This window comes from Pezoporus flaviventris, unplaced genomic scaffold (genome assembly GCF_033815535.1).
Source record: "Pezoporus flaviventris isolate CSIRO_AGI_PZ_B2104156 unplaced genomic scaffold, CSIRO_AGI_Pfla_v1 ptg000009l, whole genome shotgun sequence".
NCBI lineage: Eukaryota > Metazoa > Chordata > Aves > Psittaciformes > Psittacidae > Pezoporus > Pezoporus flaviventris.
Window position 1 is genome coordinate 1,167,028 of NW_026892557.1, and position 20,215 is coordinate 1,187,242.

Here is a 20,215-nt window from a genome sequence, read left to right on the forward strand (position 1 = left end):
AATTGCATCCCTGTGGGGTTTTTACATGTGCTAAATTAGGATCACAATTCACCTTTTGACTGCTGTTTGTTGTTAGGGTCAGAAGAGGACTTGCCCTGAGGCAGTGCTTCTGGAGAAGGGGCCAGTGGTGAGATGGGATCCTAGCTCTGCCTCTGCATCTCACAGGCAGTGGTGCCATCCCCAAGTGATGGGGACAACGCAAAGCAGATAGAAGTGTTTAATAGCATCTTCTGCTGGCCTACGGACCAATCCCACTGGTAGGATGGCCTTTTGGGCAAAGGAGAAGCCTTAACAACTGTAAACCAGAGATCAGAAATGGCAGGAACTTACTCCAAGCAGCCTGCAGTGAGTACCAGCACACCCTGAGCCTTCCTCTGAAGCATCACAGAGCAAAGCAGCTCCAGCTCTGACCAGTCTTTCAGTTCCCTGTTTTACCTTTAATACATTTAAGCCCAACCTCTCCAAGTCAGGGTTCACCATGTTGATCTGTACTTCCAGGGTAGGTTCAAGTCATATTGAAACAGCACTAGGAGCAAAAGCCAGTAACTTCCATCTGGCTTCCAGGTAGTCTTGTGTAGGTTTGCAAGACAGATTATGTTACTACATAGCTGCAGCCTGTGATCATGTACAAGGAAAGCCAAGTACGTTGGCATTCCCCAGTGAGATGCATCAATGGATGCAGAGATCCACATCCAAATCCCCTGGAGTCTGGAACTCGGGGTCCAAGCCGTTATCTGAATACTGGTGGTCAGAAGTGTTAGAGGTTTGTGCAAGCTGGTGGCCTATTCTATCCAACGTTCTGTTCCCAAAGAGAGCTCAGTTTTAACTAAGAGAGGCACAGGTAGTGCCTACAATTTCTCTGAGTGGAGAACCAGCATGTTACTGGAGAGTCCCAGTCCTTTGCTTCCTCAGCCTCTGCAGGTCTGGCACATGGAAAGCCCAGAGGCACTGAAGTATCCCACTCAAGCAGCCAAGTGTTAACAACCTCTCCAAAGTCTAATTTGCCTTTGATATAGACTTAATTGTTTGCGTCACCCACTGGGCTGGGGGAGGGCTATAAAAGGGGCTGCAGCCATTGTCTGAGGCAGAAGAGAGCCCAGGAACAGCTCCCTCTCCCAGTCTTCCTCATTCAGCACAGTAGTCACAGCCTGTGCATCATGCAGCTGGTGGCCAGCCTGGTGTCCGTTCTGCTGCTGGTGTGGAGCGTGAGAGCCACGGCACTGCCTGGAGACGAGAGACTCGCAATACAGAGCACCAGGGTGAGTATAATGCACCCTGGGCAGGAGCTGGGTGAGGTGGGGGCATGCAGGAGCAGGCTGGAGCCAGGGGAAGGGTAATAAGGGCAATTAGGCTTCACCTGATGCAAACTCTTCCACCTCTATATTCCAAGGCACTACAGCTTCCTGCACTGCAAAGCACTGCCTATTAATACAACTTAATAGCCGATTTACTTAGGAAAGGTACCAGGGCAGATGACAGAAAGATGCAAAAGTGAAGTCTGAGCTCAGAAAAAACTGGCAAGAAGCACAGAGCAGAGAAAAAAAGGAGAAAATAATATTGCTTAAAGAATACAGCATGAGAAAATGAAACAGTGCTAGGGAGGGAGAGAAAAGATATGTAATTGGTAAAATGATCAAGGGAGATGATATTTTAAATAGGACTCATGGGAAGGACAAATGTTTAAAAGATGGGTTCAGCAGGAAAGTAACAGAGGAATAATAAATGAAGTAATTATATCAGAATAAAATTGCTTTTTCCAGAGTAGTATTCACAAGGGGAGTTATACTGACATAGTTCTGCTAGAATAATTACACTCTGAACCAGCGCAGCTCGATGCAGTGGCAGAACTTATTAGAGCAATATAATTATCCTACCAACTGGCAAAACCCTAATATTATCATGGCTATAGCACTATAATAACTTTGTTTGTACTGTTTCCCTAAGAGGCCGAAGGGGTAGGAAGCAAGAGTGTAACAATCACAAGCTGCCTTCTGCTTGCCCTCGCCCCGCGGTTTTCTCACCTGCATGTTCCTTGCCATCCCTGCTGTTGCTCGGAGCTGTCGTCAGTCACCCCACACTCTGCCAGTCCGGTCCAGAGCTGTATCCATAAGGCTGCTGTTGCTTCATTCCTGCAAAGGAGCTACCCAGGGAAGTGAAGGATCCCAGTATTGGTTTCAAAGGCAGTAATTTCTCCTTTGTGCATATCCACGTTGTTTTCTCTGTCTCAGCGTTGGCTGCAGCTCATCCATCAGTGTCTCACTGCTTCAGGAGTGGGCTTACATCCCATTAACAACAAAACTGGCTGCAAGAGAGAAGCGTACAGCGTGCGAGGTGCTAGGGCTAGTGTTGTGCTAGAGATCAGGGCTGCTGCAGCTGGCTGGGGTTAACCCTTCTGGGGATAACTGTGACCTTCCAGCTGTGCATTCCTGCAATGACAAATCCAGTACGTACAGAGTAAACTCTCTGTACAAATCCTAGGTGTTGGGGAAAATAAAACCAAATTGTAGGGAATAAATGGGTAAATAAGGCTTTGGTAAGAATTAATTCAAGTGTAATGACTCTTCTACACGCTGTTGCTTACAAAATGATATAATAGATATAATGATTCTCTTCAGAGCATTCTGCTAATACTAATTCTGTTAGATACTAATGAACCAGTCCCCACAGGCACCACTGCTGTAACTCAGACAAATGGTTTAAGTATGAAAACTATTTGGATTTTACATATAAACAACCATAAAATGCATAGCAATGGGGAGCAAAGATCTGTGCGTTCAGATGCGCTCTTGGATGTAGTACAGGGACTCGAGCAGCTACCCCAAGGTGTGCTGTAACCTGTGCTAAGGTCTCTAACTGCTGCCAAAGAGCCCTGATTTCTTGCAGCTCAGGAAGAGCAGGGATGTTAGGAATGGATTGCCGCAGAGGAAGAGCTGCCTGGTTTCACTAACAGCCACGGCCGATCATGCGTTAAGGAATACCCCCTAAGAGCAGGCTCTCTGCCTTCCTCAGCCCTGAGCCTGGCTTGCAGCAGGTTATTTCAAGACATAGGGCTCACAGCTAGGAAGGAAGCTTACAAGATAACGTGACCCAAGAGGCATCTTTAGCTGGGTTCCCCAGTCCGTCCCCTAAAGGCTCAAGTCCTTTATGTGCTTGCAGCACAGGAGTAGGAATCAGGACAGGCATAAACTGGCTTCTTTCTTCTGCCACAAACATAGCGTGTTATTTTTCTATGCCTCAGTTTCTCTTGGGGGGAAGCAGGGTTGGTTACTAGAGCTAAGAAAGTGGTTAGAAATGATGCATGAACATCCCGGAGCATACAGTAATTGCTGCTGTCTGGGTCTGTCCATCTTTTGAGTCGCTCACCACAGTGGTCCTTAAGAGAGTCAGTGGATAAACGCAGCTGTCCCAGCAGTAAACATGGCATTTGTGAGGAGTGGCATGGAAATGCACTTCCAAGATTCCCATACACATTGGGAAACAGGATCTGTTCCTATCAAACCATCTATCTCTGCTTGTCCAGTACCATGTCTCTGCTAGTGAGTCTCAGAGACCTGAGATGCTCAGGCAAGAAGCAGTTCCTTAGGTCTGATGGATGTAAAGTGAAGGGAAACAAGATAACTCACAGCTTGTTACTGACGGAAATCCCTCAAGCCCAAACCATTCTGCTGTGGCAAAGGGATGGAGCTCAGCAACCCAGAACTTCATCCTGCCTTCCCTAAGGTCAGGCTATTGGAATATGGGCTCTTGGTCTTGAAACACAAGCTGCTGCTGGAATAGTTTGCTCTAAGTACTAAAGGTATTTATACCAACCCAGCCTTTTCCCCTTTGTTACGTGTCATTCTCAGCACTTTACATGGGGTTGCACTTAATATTCCTGAGGACTTGGTGCCTCTTTCCCAATGATCCCCCAGAGGATGCTGAGCCGTCGGAGCAGTGGCGGGAGCATGGCTTTACCAGGAGAGGAGGTAGGGATCCAATTAGTGCAGGCAGCAAGGGATTTTACAGCCGATTCATGCCTATTTGGTAGCAGCCCTTTTCCAGTTACAACCCACACGTGTGCCTGTCCCCTTCCAGCTGGGAGAGGGGAGGATTTACCCCGGCAGCCGCCGATCCCTCAGCTCCAGCACCGCTTTGCTGATGGGAGAAGCGTTATCTCCAAGGGCAGGAAGCAGGGAAGCAAGAAGGGACCCCATGGTGGATGCGTGCACCCTGCTACATCCCCATCCTTGATGGCTATGGGGGCCAGGGCCTCCATCCATCCCTCCCTTCTCCGTGCCCTCTGCCTGCAGGAACAGAGCACAGTGCGGAAAGACGCCATCCTGAAGATGCTGGCGGGCCTGCTGGACAGCGTGGACGTGGGGCGCGAGGCGGCCTCCCCAGCCGTGGACGAGGAGGAGGGCAAGGTGGAGGAGGAGCGGGCGGTGCTGGGCCGCCTCGCGCAGCTATCGCCGAGGGACCGCAAGGCTCCCTGCAAGAACTTCTTCTGGAAAACCTTCACCTCCTGCTAGTGCCCCCCAGCCCGGCCCCACCGCCTCACCTCCTGCCAACACCTTCCCCTCCCCTCGGCTGTCCCGGCCCCCCGGCTCCTTTCCTTTTCTTCTTCACCCCTCAGAATAAAGCATGGCGCCTCGGGGGCTCGTCTCTGCCTCTCTGGGGGGCTCTTGGGACCCGGTGGAGGTGGCGGCCATCTTGTGGGTGTCCATGGCGGAGGGCGCCATCTTGTGGGGGGCGCTGGTGGGCGGCGGCCATTTTGGAGGGGCTTCATAGTGGTGAGGGGTGTGCGGTGAGGATGGAGGCTCTTGCACCACCAGGAGCCCCTCGGTGGGAGCAGGAGCACAGCCGTCATTAAAGGTGCTGCAGCTCAACCTGTGAAGGGCCAGGTGGGTGTTTGCATCCCTGCCATGGGGTGGGAAGGTGAGGTGCAGGCGCTGGGAAGCAGGGGTTGTGTCCTGAGGGGTGCGAGCCCCCATGGGTACTGTGGGATGTCATCATCTGGAGAGGATGGTTTGGGAATGTGGGAAAGCATCCCCTGGTGCTCCATTCCACACTGGCTTTGACTTGGGGATGGCTGCGTGAAGCACCCAGTGGTGCTCCTCAGGTGGGGGGCCACGGGCATTGTGTGGGGATGTGGGAAGGGAAGATGTGCCCAGAGCCTTGACCCTGGCCTTTTGGTTGCCAGCAGGTATCTCCCAAGCAGTTCCAGGTGTTTGGGGGCTCCATATGCATAGAATTATAGACATATAGACTGGTTTGGGTTGGAAAGGACCTCGACATCATCCAGTTCCAACCCTCTGCCATGGGCAGGGATGCCTCCCACCAGACCAGGTTGCCCAAGCCCCGTCCAGCCTGGCATCTGAAAGGGGTTGAAATGAACTGGCTGTGCTGCCAAGCTCTGACTGCACTGGTTCTCTCCTGGTTTCTTGGTGTTTCGTTCTCCTGCTTAAGAAATCAAAGCCATAACACCTGATTTATTTACCTCACCAACCAACTCAAAGCCGTAACACCTGATTTATTTACCTCACCAACCAACTCAAAGCCATAACACCTGATTTATTTACCTTTTTGGGTGCCATTTGCTCTCTGGAGAAAGGTAGGGTCTGGAGCGGTGTGGTTGGTTTCTTTCTTTTAACTTGCTGAGGAGTATTTTGAACCTTAAAACTGATGGGTACTGTAGGGGTATGAAAGGTGTCTGAGTTCAGCACTGAAGGAGACTGCTGAGGCCTTGGTCCCACATGCTGGCAGAAGGTATGAAATCCAGTTGCTCTATTTGCTTTAATCCTTACTATTAACAAGGTGAGTGTTGGAGCTACCTTGCTAGGAATGCCCTCACTAAATAGCAGATTTCAGCTGTATGGGGGTGACAAGTGCTGTATAAGAGCTGACAATAGGCATTACTGTTTGTAAGACCTGTGTAACATCATGTCTCCAAGGCGGGCCTGGCCACTGGTGAGAAGTAGCTGGCAGTTATTTATCACGGCTTGCTTTTAAACCTTTCCCTTTTGGGTTTGGAGGACGGTGCCCATGAGGTCGCTGCTCTCAAGAGCAGCCCTTTGGGTTAATCAGCAGCCAGGCTGTTTTCTTGCAGTTGAAGCAACGCTTCCACCTCCCCCGCTCTCCCGGAATAATGAGCGATGCAGCAGCTCTGGCACCGAGTCGGGCTGGCTTGCGGCTGCCGCTTTGCTCTGTGTCAGACTCCATTTGCACCGTGTCGTTTGCCGTCGAGATCTCCGGCTGCGTGTCTCTGGCTTGCAGGAGGAGTTAGAGCCCTGTGGCTTGTTTTATTTTTCACTCTATAATGAAAAATAAGATCCTTGCTGGGGGAGCTCAACGACTCATGTATGGGTAATGGGATATGGAGCTTTCCAACTGCGCTGCCTGCAGCACCCGGCTCGGGCGCAGGAGACCTGGCATTTGCGTTGTATCATTAGCTCCCTTTCAATACCTCAGTTTCCCTGCCTCTCAAAGGGGGTGATAGCTCTTGTCTCTTGTAATTTTTCTTAAGGTATGTGGATGAGAAGTGCTATATAAGAGCTAAAAATAGCCATTACTGTTAGTAAGACCTGTGTAGCACTATGAGACCAACCAAGATGCTGGTACTTTGGAAGTGTTCTCATAAGACTTGCCTTCTTATCCACCGTTAAATCTTGTCTGTGATGATAATGTTCAGGACAGTGTGTAGTGAAAATGAGAAACTCCACAGCACATGGACACAGGGATTGCCCCTAACAGAGAGTTTCCTGTTCGGCAAACTCTCTGTGCTGTGTTATTAAGTGGCTCCTGGAACAGAGAGTAGCGCAGCTTCTCTCCTTGTAAATTTGGAAGTGGAACTCTCCTTTCATCCCTGCAGATGGTTCCTGCTAATGTAGGCTGAGGCACACTGGCTGAGCACCAAGCCGGAAGTCTGCACCGCCAGTGCACGTGCTGTGGATAGGGGCCAACACAGTCAAGGCAGCTTCTTTCATCAGTGCTGAAATCAGTGTTTGAGCTGGATTTAATTTTGCAGTTTCCTTACTGAGTCAATGTGCTGAGGCTGAAGGGCTGTCAGATCCTGCCTAATGACGGTGTTTAATGTTGGGGAGCGTAACATGATAAATCAGAGTTAGTGGGAGAGGCTAAAGGAAGGGTTACAAGTATGTTATATGTGGGCATTTTCTATTTACGTTTTCACATGAGAATTGTCTAATGGTATATGGCAAATGGAAGGAAGCAAGAATGGTACTTCTTCTTTAGATGCAATAGCCAATGCATTTTAAAATCTTGCTATAGCTCAGAGTGACTGTGTTGAACAAGTGGATAATACCTATGAGCTGTCTCCAGGTTTTTGGAAAAGTGAAAAAGATGCATTAAAAAGTAAAAGAAGATGCCAGGAGGAGCACTTTTAAAGTCAGCTGCACACACAGTGCTGACCTCACCTAATTCAGTGCACAGTCCAGTGATGTTCACTGTGTTTATCTATTATGCAGCTTATGCATCAAGCTGCAGGCAAGGGAGGGAATTATCATGGGGACAAGCTCAGCTGTGAAGCTACAGCGTGTGCAGTACCCAGGGGTAACTCCATGTGTGCACATCCTATCCCATGATAAACATGAAGTAGTCCAAGGTAGCTGATTCTTCAATGAAAACAGAATAAATCCCTGTTTACTCTGAGATCAAAGCATGTGTATATGTGGACAGATAGGACAGAGGAGGTAGAGAGGTGTTCGTTCGCAGTGTAGTACCCTCCATGGTGACTTGTTTGTACGTGCTTTTAGTAGTGAAGATCTTGTTTTAATACGTGCTGGCAGGTAAGCTAGGAGGGAATCAATACTTCTGTGTGCATTTTCAGCCTCAGACAATGGAGAGTGTTGCAGTCTGGCTGGACTTCACAAAGATACTGTCTGGCTGCAGGTAGCTGTCAAATGGATTTAAATGTAGTGGAAACACAACAGTATTGCCCAGTCTGGTGGTCCTCTGTCATTCTCAAGCAATGCGTGACCTGTGAGGCTCCTTTAGTGTTGATTACAGCTGCAGAAATGTAAGGTTAGATCTATGTTGCAGGGAGAATGAAGCATAAGGTTGCACAGCGTGTCTTTTGTCTTACGTTGTTACCGCATTTGGCTCTGCTCAGAAACACTGAGCATGTGTCTGAAAAGTAGTAAGTTCCTTTAATTAAAAAGAGCCTTTTTTGAGGTTGATGGGGTATGAACAGTCAGGTACAAACTGGGGAAGGAGTAACTGGGTTTGCACTAAAGGGCAATTTTCACTGAGTTAAGCGAATTCTGCTGTTGCTCTTGGTCATAGATCGATGCAGTGGCTCTCACAATGAGTTCTGAAGGGCTGCTTGTTTTTGATGACCTTCATCTGCTAAGTCCGTGGTTTAGACAGCAACAAAATTGACAACATCCCTGTGACACAGGCAGTGTTCAAGGCCAGGTTGGACAGAGCCTTCGGTGACATGGTCTAGGGTGAGGTGTCCCTGCCCATGGCAGGGGATTGGAACTGGATGATCTTCAGCTCCTTTCAAACCCAAACCATTCTGTGATTCCATGAATTAAAGTGCTGCTTTCATTTGTCTTTCTTGGCAGTATGGGCTCACAGATTTGCCTTATGCTTTGTGCTTGGTGGTGGGAGATCCTGATCCAAGAGACATTCCTGTGTGTCTTCTAGCCATGGTGCTACGTGTACCTCTCTCTGTAGCTCTGCTGTCTTTCCTGCCACAATAGGTTTTGTTGAGTGGAAGAATAACACAGGTCAAATAAGGCATTTGTTCACCTTCTGTCTGTTATTTGCTGTAAATAGTTTATGTGCCCTTGTTCTCTAAGCTCCTAAAGCCTCTCTTACGAAGTGGGCTTTGAAGATGTAACTTCAGTTGCTTCTCTGAGCTCCAGTATTCACAGAACCCTCAGAACCAGCAGGCTGTAAATGCATTTTATAGCTGATGAAGACTGCTTAGTGAAAGAACCTGTTACCTTGACCATTCAGAACGTGCGGTAGCTTCATATAAGACATGTGCAACATAGGAAATCCTGAATACAAATGTCTTGGTGGATTGGGAGGATGTCTTACACAGAGGGCTTTTTCTGTCTTTGCTGAACCCTGGTAGGACCTGCAGGGCTTTGAGAGGGGGCTGCCAGGCAGCAAGAAGGGGTTTCCAGAGCACTGAAGATTTGCAGACCAGGTCAGAAGGACAGGCAGTGTTACTGTGTTGTGGGGTTTGGTGAGACCGTAGTATGAAGGTCTATGCTGTAAATGGCTGAGATGGGAAGTTAGAAGGTGCTCTCTACTGTTCCAACACGGATTTATGAGATGCAGCTTTTCTTCAGAGATTCATAAGGAGTTGCAGTTGGAGTTACTGCTAAGGCAGCAGATGATGAAGTGTAGGTAGGTAAAAATCAGTTATCAGAGACACAGCAAACTGGGACTTCTCAGCATAGGGGGAACTTCCAAAATGAAGATTCTGACCGAGCCCTACTGCAGAATATCTGTTGTGGTTCAAGTTGCTTTTCATTTCATAAAAATCCCTGAGCCTTTAAAGCAGGAAATATTTAGGAGACAGAGGACCTGTGCCATGTAAGTGAGACAGGAGGTGAGGGAGAGCAGCACATTGCTGTTCATCAGCTGGGTGAATGAGCTCTGTGCAGAACCTGGGAATACAAGCAGAGACTCCAGAAGCTACTGAGGAGCAGCTGTACCCCATGCAAAGGGAGATCAGTATAACTCCCTCTGCTGAGCCTGGGAGCCTTCTTGTAACAGGCATGTCTGATCTGTGTGTTTCTCTTTGCCTACTCCAGTGCCTTTGGAGCTGACTGAGCTCTCGCTCTCAGATTTGTCTCTCATTTTGCTGCCTTGGGAAGGAGGTACCAGATGAAAAAAAGCCAGCATTTTCAGTCCATTAAGATAGGAACTCTAGAGAGAGCTGTTTGAATCTAAACGCAAACCTTCCAGCATGTCTGCTTCTTGCTTGTTAAAATTATATAGGGCTCCTAGAAGGTCTCAGAAGAAACATCTGGGAGGTGAAAGAAACCTGAACAATTCAAATCCATGTTTTCCTCCTCCCCAGAGACTGTCTTAGTCTGAAGTGGTAGGCTGGGCTCGAGAGGGGTTGTTGTCTAGCAGGACCACAGCACACAGGGGAATAAGTAGCTGTGCCAGAGGAGAGAGCATGCTGTTTCCCTGGGCTCGGGGCATTCAGCTGTGCATGAGGGATTTCAGTCCTAGCAGTACCTTGGGGACGTGGAGAGCTCTTGTTTTAAACCAATTAATGTTTAGTGTTAAAAAAAATCATTATAAGCAGTCTTTACAGCTGGGACCTTGTTGAGTTTGGCTGGAGGTCAGGCCTACTTCCTATTGGAAGATTGTTTGCTGGTTAGAGAAGTCTGCTGTTAAAAACGTCTTCAGTTTCACAGGGATGTGCTTGGCTGGTGTATTTATGCTCTTCTTGACAGAGGAAGAAGCCAAGGATTTATGACCAGGAAAGCTGCCCATTCCTGGATTGTACATTCCAGAAATTGCCCGGGAGAGTTTTCATCGCTTAGATGATGTCCATCATTTTAGACACACAGATCACTTGCACAGAAGGAAGAGTCTTCAAATCTGTTTGATTTCACTGTGACTTTATTCATGTATTTGAAGAGGAGATTGCTAGATAGCACTGGCTGTGTTGGTCTCCATTAGTTAGTGAACACAGCACAGGCAGCAGCTTCATTAATAGAAAAAGAGATAATATTGTATACAGAGCTTTTAACTCTTCCAGCTGGGACAAAGCTTAGTGCAGGGAGTCTCCTGTTCACAGTGAAACCCAGAGGTTAGGACATGTCTCCACAGAAGCCTGGTTTACTCCGAGCTCTGCCTCTGTCCTTGGCCTTGTGCTGCTTTGCTAGTCAGAGGTAAATCAGTCCCATGGTGAGAGGTGCTGTGCCAGAAGCTTAGGTGCAGGTGTACACACAGGGAGCTGCAGCTGCCTAAAAAGCCACGGATTTACACTTTAGGAGCCCAGAACCATGGGGAGCAAACAGCAGTCTTTGTGCTCTAAAATATTGGCTTGCAAACAATGCTCATCTTCATCTGTGAACTGATGAATTTACCCACTGCTGGGAGCCAGAGGGCTGGAAAGTGCCTTATGATTGCTCTTCCGAAAGGGAGAGCTGAACCTTGTTCAGTGCTGGAAGGCAGCTCGTCATGCCATGGGACAGAGTGGGCTAGAAAGAAGCAGAATAACAGAAGAAATGCCACTGGTGGCCTTTTGCTTCCTTCCAGAATGTCTCCATGTTGCAAAGCTGTTTAAACCATGTGCGAGTCAGAAGCTGTGCGAGAGGGGACATAAACCCAGTAGGGTGAGGTAAGGGACTGTCCTCCCTCCCTTTAACCATGTAGTCACAAGCAGGCTTGCATTTTGTCAGTCTTCTTACTGTGTTACTGTGCCTTGGTATAGAATATGAAATTAGTGAGTGTTATCACTGCAAGGAGAGGCTGTGCACCTCTGTGTTTGCCCATTCTTCCATTTTTATTTAACTAGTGGTTTTCATGAAGGAGTCTTTGAGAAATGATCCACCTTTGCCAACATTCTTGTGCATCAAGCAAGAATCATTCCTATTTAACAGACGAACCAAAGTACCAGTCAATGTAGGAAGCAGGCAGGAGGGTGAGCGCAGCAATCCAGGAAGTCTCACTTGAGGCACAAAATACAGTTATGTCCAAATTGCTGCACCTGGGGAATCTTCATGTGCTTTTGGGTGTCTTTGAACAGTCACAGCCCCAGGCAATGCTCTTGGTGGCAATAACGCACCAAGGACAGCCCATCTTTGTCAGCTCCTGTATCAATTGCAGGATCTAGGCAGGCAGAGAGACAGGTTAATAGGTTTCCTGTTCCTGTGAGCCCTGTTGTGACAGCTGGTCAGCTCTGGCTGCAGGCCTTCATAGCTCTGAATGGCAGGCCATAAATCAGAGCTGGCACTTAAAAGAAGAATTGTAATGAAAGCTGAGAGATTCAAGGAGAATTCTTTTCCTGAGTCCCATCCCATTTTCACACGTGCGCGTACAGACCCTTGCCCTGTCCCTCAGAAACATTTAACCAGGCTTCACCTCTCTGGGAAGACAGACTGCCTGGTAAATGAGATGTCACAGGCAGACACTGCCCAAGCAGTAAGGGGATTATTTCCCAATTATTTGAAATGACTTGGCACAAGCACAGAAACCATAAATAATAAGGAGCACTTTGGAAAGTTGGAGGCAGCCTCAGGAGCCTGTGGGAGCTTCCCAGTGCAGAGTACACATGCAAGGGAACTCCGTCTCCTAGGGTGTGCACTGCAGAACAAGTGGGTCACCAAAGCAATCAGCCCAGGGCAGTTTGTTCTGTGTGGCTCCCAGATCACTGCTGGCAGTGGAGGCTGCAAGTGAGTCCTGTCTAGTCGGTGTGGAATTAAGTGTGAGATGCTCCAGGCTGACCACCAAAAGCAAGTTAGCATAAGAGGTGTGTGAAATGCCTTTTGCAAAGGACTTCTGGGCTATGAACTTGCAGTGACAGCTTATGGCATAGGACACTTGGCCCAAGATGCAGGTGGCTCTCATCTTGCAGTAGGTGTTTGCCTACTGCATACCTTTTTACTCTGCATGGAACTAGATGAACTTAAGGTCCTTTCCAACCCTAACTGTTCTGTGATTCTATGTTTGTTGGTGGATATATTATACTGGTATCATCTAAAAGATGAGCTTTGTTTTCCCACAGATTGGGGAAAAGTGTTTGACTCTTCTCTGGCATTTGCACTCTGCTTGTGCCTGTTCTTGGAATACAAATGTTATTAACAAGAATAACTTGAAGAATGAGGAGTCCTGCTGCGAAATCACCCTTGATTGCCATGCCCATTGCACAGTCCCCTCAGTGTGGGGCTGTGGAGGCTCTTTTTGCTGCGCCTTACAGGCTTTCCTAATACTAAACCACTTGTTTAATTTATCATTACTTCCTGTATTGCAGGAGGCAGTGCAGTCCCTCACTGGGGCTGATTCAACAGCCTGTCAGGTCTGTCTTTAACAGCTCTGCCCCCCAAAATGCTGCTTCTCATGCTGAATGGCTTTCAGTATGAGGAGAAAAGGTGACATAGGAGAGGAGGAAAATGCGAGAACATGCAGGTGACTGTCAAGACCGTCAGCAGATAGCAGTACTAGAATAGGATATCAGTCTGTAGACTTCCAGATCCAGTTAAACTGGAAGTTTTCAACTTTTGAGCTCCTCACCTGTCTGAAGACTGCAGTGTATTGGGGGGAATATTACAGTGATACAGGAATAAAAACCTAACAGGCTTTGAAGACTTTCTTAAAGGCAAATATGGTTCAAAGCAAAAAAACCATTTTGGTCCATCTGTGTCCCATTACTAAGCTGGGGCTATCATCTATTTTCATTAGGCAGGGCCTGAGCATGTGGGTGTGGACAGAGGCCCAGGCAGCTGCCCTGGACACCCGGATAAAAAGCACCATATGGAAAAGCCTAATGTATATTAACAGGCATCAGAGAGCAAAATTGAAAGAATAATGGCCCATCCACATGCGGTAGCCTCAATGAGACAAACTCTCAGCACCAATCTGTCAGCTGCAATTTTGGGTCATTACAGTGCTGCTAAGCAGAGGCTAACAGACAACTTGGAGTAATCTGACTTCAGCAAGAAGAATTCTTCCAGCCATGCCAGCTCTCTGGCTCAGCTTCCTCTTTGCTAACATGCATCAAACCAAGTATCTTCCTTTCCTCAGGGATTCTTCCTACCCAGACTCAGGGGATCCCAGCCAAACAGTTAAATTGCATGCAATAAGCTTTTAATTTGCTGGCTGCTTGGTGGCTCTGTGTTTCTCTTGCCTCTTCAGATAAACACATGCTCTAGCAAGACTGATTCCCTTTTGCCTGCCCCACAGAGGTGTACCTGAAATACTTTCCTTTTGACCTGACAGAATTTCTTCTTTTAGTTTTCATTGTTAGCCAAGGAGGCTCAGAGCTTAGCTCAAACCATTACAGGTTGCCCAAAGAAGTGGTAAATGCCCCATCCCTGGCAGTGCTCAAGGCCAGGTTGGACAGCGCCTTGGGTGACATGGTCTGGTGTGAAGTGTCCCTTCCCATGGCGGGGGGTTGGAACTGGATGATCTTAAGGTCCTTTCCAACCCAAACTGTTCTATGATCCTGTGTGCTGCGAGTGCCTTGGCATTCAGGTTGGAATCCAGCTTAGGTCCAGTATCCTTGTACCAACTTACCTCTGCATATAGCCAAATTATCTTGCTTGCCTTTCTGGTGCATTGCTGGAGCAAAGTAAGCTCTTGCAACTGTTTGGTTGAAAGTCACTGGCAGATATTAGGGCTGAAGCAATTTCATTGACTCTGTGCCTGATTTTAAATTAGAGGGCTAGAGCCTCCCTTCACTTGCCAGCAGGCACAGTGCTTCCAGGCTACATCAAGTTTCTAGGGGGCTTTTCCTCCATACATCTTTGAAATTCAACAAGTGGCTGGCCTGCTGTTAGAAGGTAAAACCAAATGGCAATGTGTCCTGCAGCTGTGAAGAAGTCACATATGTGGTCATTTGTGCTCAGCAGTCAGGTATCCTCTTAATCCAGGGAGTAGTTGAGTACTAACACCTGAGCACTTGGGTTTGTACAGCCAGGCTCTGAAATGTAGGCATTTCTGAGACAGCATCCAAGTGCTGTGTTGGCACGAGCTCCTTTGTAATGCTTCTGTTTAATTGTGTTTTGTTGAAAACCGTGTTTAAAAGCTGTTACTTTGTTTTTGCAGATTCCCTCTATTGTTCAGGATTTAGTCATGACTCCCACAGAAACTTCAGTGTGTGGATTTCACACTGTGATGAAAAGCGAGGAGAGGGAGGCCCAGGTAAGTGTCCCACTCATTTGAAAGACAAAGTTAAAGTTCTCTATAAAACGACAGCAATCTCACCTCAAATCCAAATGTTTGATATCGCCCAAAACAAAAGCACAGAGGATCAAAGGATGTTTTCCTGGTTATTCCTTTGTATAGATTTCTGTGAGAGTAGCAAAAACAAGCAAAGAGGCTGAGGAGTACAATGCCTATGCAGCACAAAACTCTTGCCCTGCATTTTCATGAGCTTGTTTGGGTTTTGTTTGCTTGTTTGTTTTGCCTAGGGCAAGAAACAAGAGCTTCAGAGTGGAATTCTGGCAAAAATGAGCTTAGACCTAGACTGAAAGACACTGTTTGGGCTGAACACTTCCAGTTCTTTTGGGCAGAAACACACTTGACATTCCTGCTTTAAAAATAAGATAGATAAGGCCAGCGTTTGTAAGAGGCAGTGCGTCTAGAAGGTACCTAGTATCTAGAAGGTATCCCTAGTTTCGTCTCTAAAGAGAGAATACTCAAGGATCTCAGACTTCTTTGAAGGGGTATTGATTTGAAAGGCACGTTTTTCCACTAGTTAGCACAGCTGGTTGCTTGTAGGTTTATTTCCTGGAGTGCTGTGGGCATTTTAATAGATGGTTCTGATTGATGCAAATGTAGCCTCTGACATGGCCTTCAATCTATTTTCTCCAAGGCAGGAATGAAGTTGTGTATATTCAGTGAGGGATTTAGCCAGAGGGAAGATTTGTCCATTTCAGTGTATCATACCAACTCTTTAAAGCCTGAGCAGTAGCTCTTGCTTTGGAGTGCTTTGGGCTGGCTTTATTGTTTGTCAAGATTAGTGGGGGTAATAGCCTCTTTGTTAGAGAAGAATACAGAGAAAGAGAAATGGTGAAAAATGTTTTGAGTTGAACAGAAAATGCATTTGGATGTATATATAGACAAAGAGCCTGTTGCAAGTGGCTTTAATGAATTTGCCAATCCTAATGCTGTTGAAGCCTATTCTTCAGCATATTTCTCAGCTTCTCCCTCTTCCTGAGGGAGAAAAAGCTCAGGAATTTACTGTCTCCTCCAGTCTCAGCAAGTTATACATTTGGGAGTTGAATACACTTCTTCACAGAGTTAATGACTGCATGTAGAGGAAGAGCAGTCATAAAAGAGTAAGGAAGAAAGAAGGCAGATTGAAACAGAGAGAACCAGCCAAGCTCTGACTTCCAAAGGCAGACCTTGTGCACTCACCTGACAGCAACTTGTCTGATGTGGTTTTGGTGTGGAAGATAAAAGTCTGGGTTCCCCTTCTCTGCAAAACAGGGCTTCATCCCAAACTTAGTGATGGTCACTGTCTGCAGATAGGAGATGGTTTAAGCTTTGTGTAAGGAAGGATGTAACAGTGGAGGGCTATATGGAAACTAGCAGGAGACAGTTTGTTTTTCAGTTCTCTCTTGGCAAAGAATGATTTTGGAGAGAGGTTACTGCTCAAGTGGAACCTGTCATTGGAGACTGCGATGGAGGGAATGGCACATGCCAGTAGCCTTCTCTAAGCTGGCAAGTGACTTTCCAGGCCTTCCAGTCATTGTGGCAGGTGTGTAACCCCAAACTACTCTCTCTAAGTGATCTGTCATTCCTGGGTGCTGTTCTGGGAGCTGAAAAGTCTCATGATTACTTCACAGGGCCAAGCTGCTTGCTGGATGAGGCTGTGGTGTTCAGGAGAGGCTTTGGTCAGCTTCACTCTATTCACAATAGGGAGTTACAAGATCAGTCCTTGGTTGCTCTTTGTGTCCACTAATACAGAGGTTTATTGTATTTTTCTTGCTTTTCTCTGTTGTCACCCCCAGTCTGCCTTCCCTGCTTTGAAACATGTTGGACAAGAGGTACATGTTAGACGTGTGTTACTCACCCACCCCCTTTGTTCCTCTTAGCTGTTTGGAGGCAGGCTTACCCAAGGAAACTCTGTTGGCTGTGCCTGTAACGTGCGTAGCATCTTTGCTTGGAGAGAAGACAGCACTGTACTTCACAGCTTTGGCTCTAGCTGCATCTTAATTGTAACCAAATTCTCTTCCCAGCACAAACAGCTGCTCCAGTGAAGTCACAGGCTTGGAGCCAGCCCAACAGACATGCTGCAGCTACCAAGGATGTGGGTGGGAGTGAGACGGTAGCTGTGTGAGCTAGTTCCATTTTTCAGAGCCAGGCTAATGGCACTGGGGAGACAGGCAAAGGGGAAAGAGACTCTGACCTACACAATCCTTATGCTGTCCTCCCATGGCAGAGTGGGAGTTTTTTCCAGGAGAAAGCAGAGTAATGTGACCAGCATCTTGGGTGCTGTCATATTCTATTCCCAAGGGGGTGAGTGTGTGCAGTGCAGGGGTTTGTCCTGGAATTTGTGTCATCATGTGCATACACATACTGTATACCTCCATGCTGTGGTTGGAATGGGCTAGCATACATGAAAATGGTGTGCTGTTAGGTTCTGCAGCTGTGTAGTTGAACAGAAGTTATACAGGAGCTTAAACATCGGCATTTTGAGTGTGTATTCTTACATAGGGTGCAGACTGTGTGTTCATGGTTTCTAACATACACATGTGCACAAGCACACGTGTTCAGAGACATGCTTTGAACTCTAAGCTTCGTGGTGCTCCTGGAGAGTTCATGTTTCCCAGCCTGAGACCAGACCCAAACAGGTGGTGGTTAACTTTGTTTTTGAGAGGTCTCTTCATGCCAGAGGAGCAAAGCAATATGAGGAATATAAAACAATGAAGTAGCAGTAGACAGCATGGGAAGAAATAAAGCATGCCCTCACTGAAGGAAGCATTTTGCCCCGTTGCATGAGCTTTCTCTCCTTGCTATTTTCCCCCTGGCAAGATGATTTTTTCCCTGTTTCACAGCAGCCAAGCTCTTCCCTGCTCCACTCCATGCTCTGCTTGCTCCGTCTGTGTGCTTGTCTTTCGATGTCAGTCATGCTGTTTGATTTGTAATGAGGAAACAGAATGTCTTCCTCTGCTGCATTCGCTCCCCCCCCCCCAGTCCTCTGAACCCCTCAATGCAGGAGGATTGGATTTAGCCATGGAACAGCAAGCATCCAAGCGATCTCTTAGGGCTCTACAGAGGCAGCTGGCATTTGAGAAATAAGGGGCAGTGGGGAGCAGTGTCTTCAGGGATCACAGCAAGCAGCTATTAACGCTTATTTGCTCTCCTGGTTTGTGACGCAGGGTTAGCCACTGCTGTCTTACATGACTGCACTGTCTCATCTTGAAGCCAGGAAGACCTATAGGTGCTTCTCCTCCACTCATTAACTAGCCTCTTGCTTTGGCAACGTACCTGTGTTTTGGATCTGGAGGCACGTTCAGATGCTTGCTGTCCTGTTTATTACACCTGCGACATCTGGTCCTGATTGAAAAGCATTGCAGTGCTTTTCATGGAACTGCTGTCAGAATGCAGGAGCTGCCTTTCAAAGGCCCAGAGCTGATTTTCTCTGGCACAAGGTGATTTTCTGAGGCAGTGTGTGGTTTTGCATGGTCCGTTTGAGAATAGAGCTGTCTGGGACTTCTGTGATGAAGTGGATGTGGGGCTGTCTTGACTTCGTTTTTACAGGATCTCAGAGTTTGTCACAGCTGAAACTCTTTCTGTTGGAACAGAGCTTTAGCAGCATTTACCTCAGGTAACATTTTTGCAGTTTCAAAACTTGGGGTCAGAGGGAAACGTGAGCTGTAGAGCTGCCCCAGGACTTAGCCTGGTTCTCACACATGGAGGCTTTCACTGCGCAGCTGGTTTCTAGCCTTCTCATTTTGTCAGTTGGTTCCTGCTGCTGGTTTTGCAGGGAAAGTGGAGATCACGTCTCTGGATCTCAGTGGTACCAGCCTGAGGGGCTCCGTGTTGGCTGAACAGCTCTGCTCTTGCTGAGCTTGGCTTAGCTCTCTGCACTTGCTGTTGCACAGGAGGGATTTCAAAGGGGTCCTTGACAGACATCAGTGTTGAGTAGTAAAAGTACGTTTTGAGGGCCTGTGTGGGGTCTGAGGGAGAGTATGGGCTCGTATGAGTTCTCTCCAGTATCTCTCCGTCATTGCATATTCCTTCATTCCATTGATGTTTTCTTTTTTCCCAAGGGGAAGTCCTTTCTCTAAACCTTGGCTTTCACACGTGTTGGTGTTTCTCTTGAAGATGATGGCTTGCCTTTGTGCTAGCTCAGCCCTCAAGCATGGGAGCAGACAGAGAAGAAGACAGCAGGGCAGACTTCTCAAGAGGCATCTGCCATTTCAGATGCCACCCAAGCTTCCTAAAGTAGATCAGTAACTCGACAAGTTACAGAGCACTGGAAACTGCAGTGACATGGATGAAGTCCACTCAGCCTTCAGGCTGGCTTAGTCCTGTGGATCAAAAGGGAAATTCTGGGCAAGAGGAGCATCTGTAGGGCCTGAGGTTGGCTGTCACTGTATGCTCAAGATACTGCTGCACCTGGCTAGCTGATGCCCAGGAGCCTTTTGGAGGCAGAAGGTTTGTGGGCAGTGAAACAGGGACAACGTTTTTGGTGTTGTTCACATCAGGTGCAGAGGACTAAAATCACAGCAGTCTGGTCTGTCCACAGACCATGCCAGTGTGTGCACCCAGCGTTCAGCCTCTCAGGATTACAATTTATTAAGCCAGCTTTCTTATTTCAGTGCTGGGCAGCAACTGTCAGCCTCGGGGGCCTCATCACATTCTGGGGTTGTGAGAAACTTTTCAGCCCTAGGAGCAGAATTGACTCTCCATGCCTCTGCTACTGAGCAGAGCAGGAAGCCTCATGTGGAATGCTTCTGGAAGTGCTTATGTCTGTGGGAATCAGGCACCAGCTCAGCTAGGCACAGATTATTTGCAAAATATTCTTTTTCGTCCCTTATTTCCAGCCAGTGTAAAGTCCACATCTTGCACGTGTTGATAGGGTCATTTTAGCAGCTAGTGGGCCATGGGAAGAGCTAAGTCCCCTCTGGGTTCTTGTCTGTTAACCATGCTTGCAATGCAGTTAGTTATTGCTGCTACTAGTTTCTCCTTCACTTTTATTAAATAGTGTTTTCTGTTTGCAGTCTGCTAAATGGTTTGTTGGCTTTAGTTTTCTTGATGTAATAACTCCTGCTTTCCTGCCAGCACCAACTTCATTGCCTGAGGTAATGGTTTTTGGCTGTTCAAACCTGAGTATCAGAAGGTGTCCATTTAATTACAGAGTATCTCAGTATAAATTTCCTGCCAGTCCCTGTCCAGTTCAATCATCTGTTCCCTGCTGCAAATCAGTTTTCCTGCTCTCTGTCCATTTTTCCCAGGGAATAGGTGGGACCTAGCGTTGGCATTAACGTATCTGTCTTTTCACCCTCTATAAATAAGTTTAGAATTATGTCTATATGTGCTGGAATAGGGTTTTTGTGGGAAACCT

General features: G+C 47.4%; 1 protein-coding gene across 1 annotated transcript; it reads left to right on the plus strand.

Annotated features, from left to right (window-relative positions):
* The first annotated feature begins 765 nt into the window (after nucleotides 1-765).
* CORT (cortistatin) lies at nucleotides 766-4,743 on the plus strand. Its single transcript, XM_061450105.1, has 2 exons — nucleotides 766-1,259; nucleotides 4,290-4,743. Exons 1-2 carry the CDS (start codon nucleotides 1,158-1,160, stop codon nucleotides 4,506-4,508), a joined length of 321 nt encoding a protein of 106 aa, XP_061306089.1. The 5' UTR covers nucleotides 766-1,157; the 3' UTR covers nucleotides 4,509-4,743.
* The last annotated feature ends 15,472 nt before the right edge of the window (nucleotides 4,744-20,215 follow it).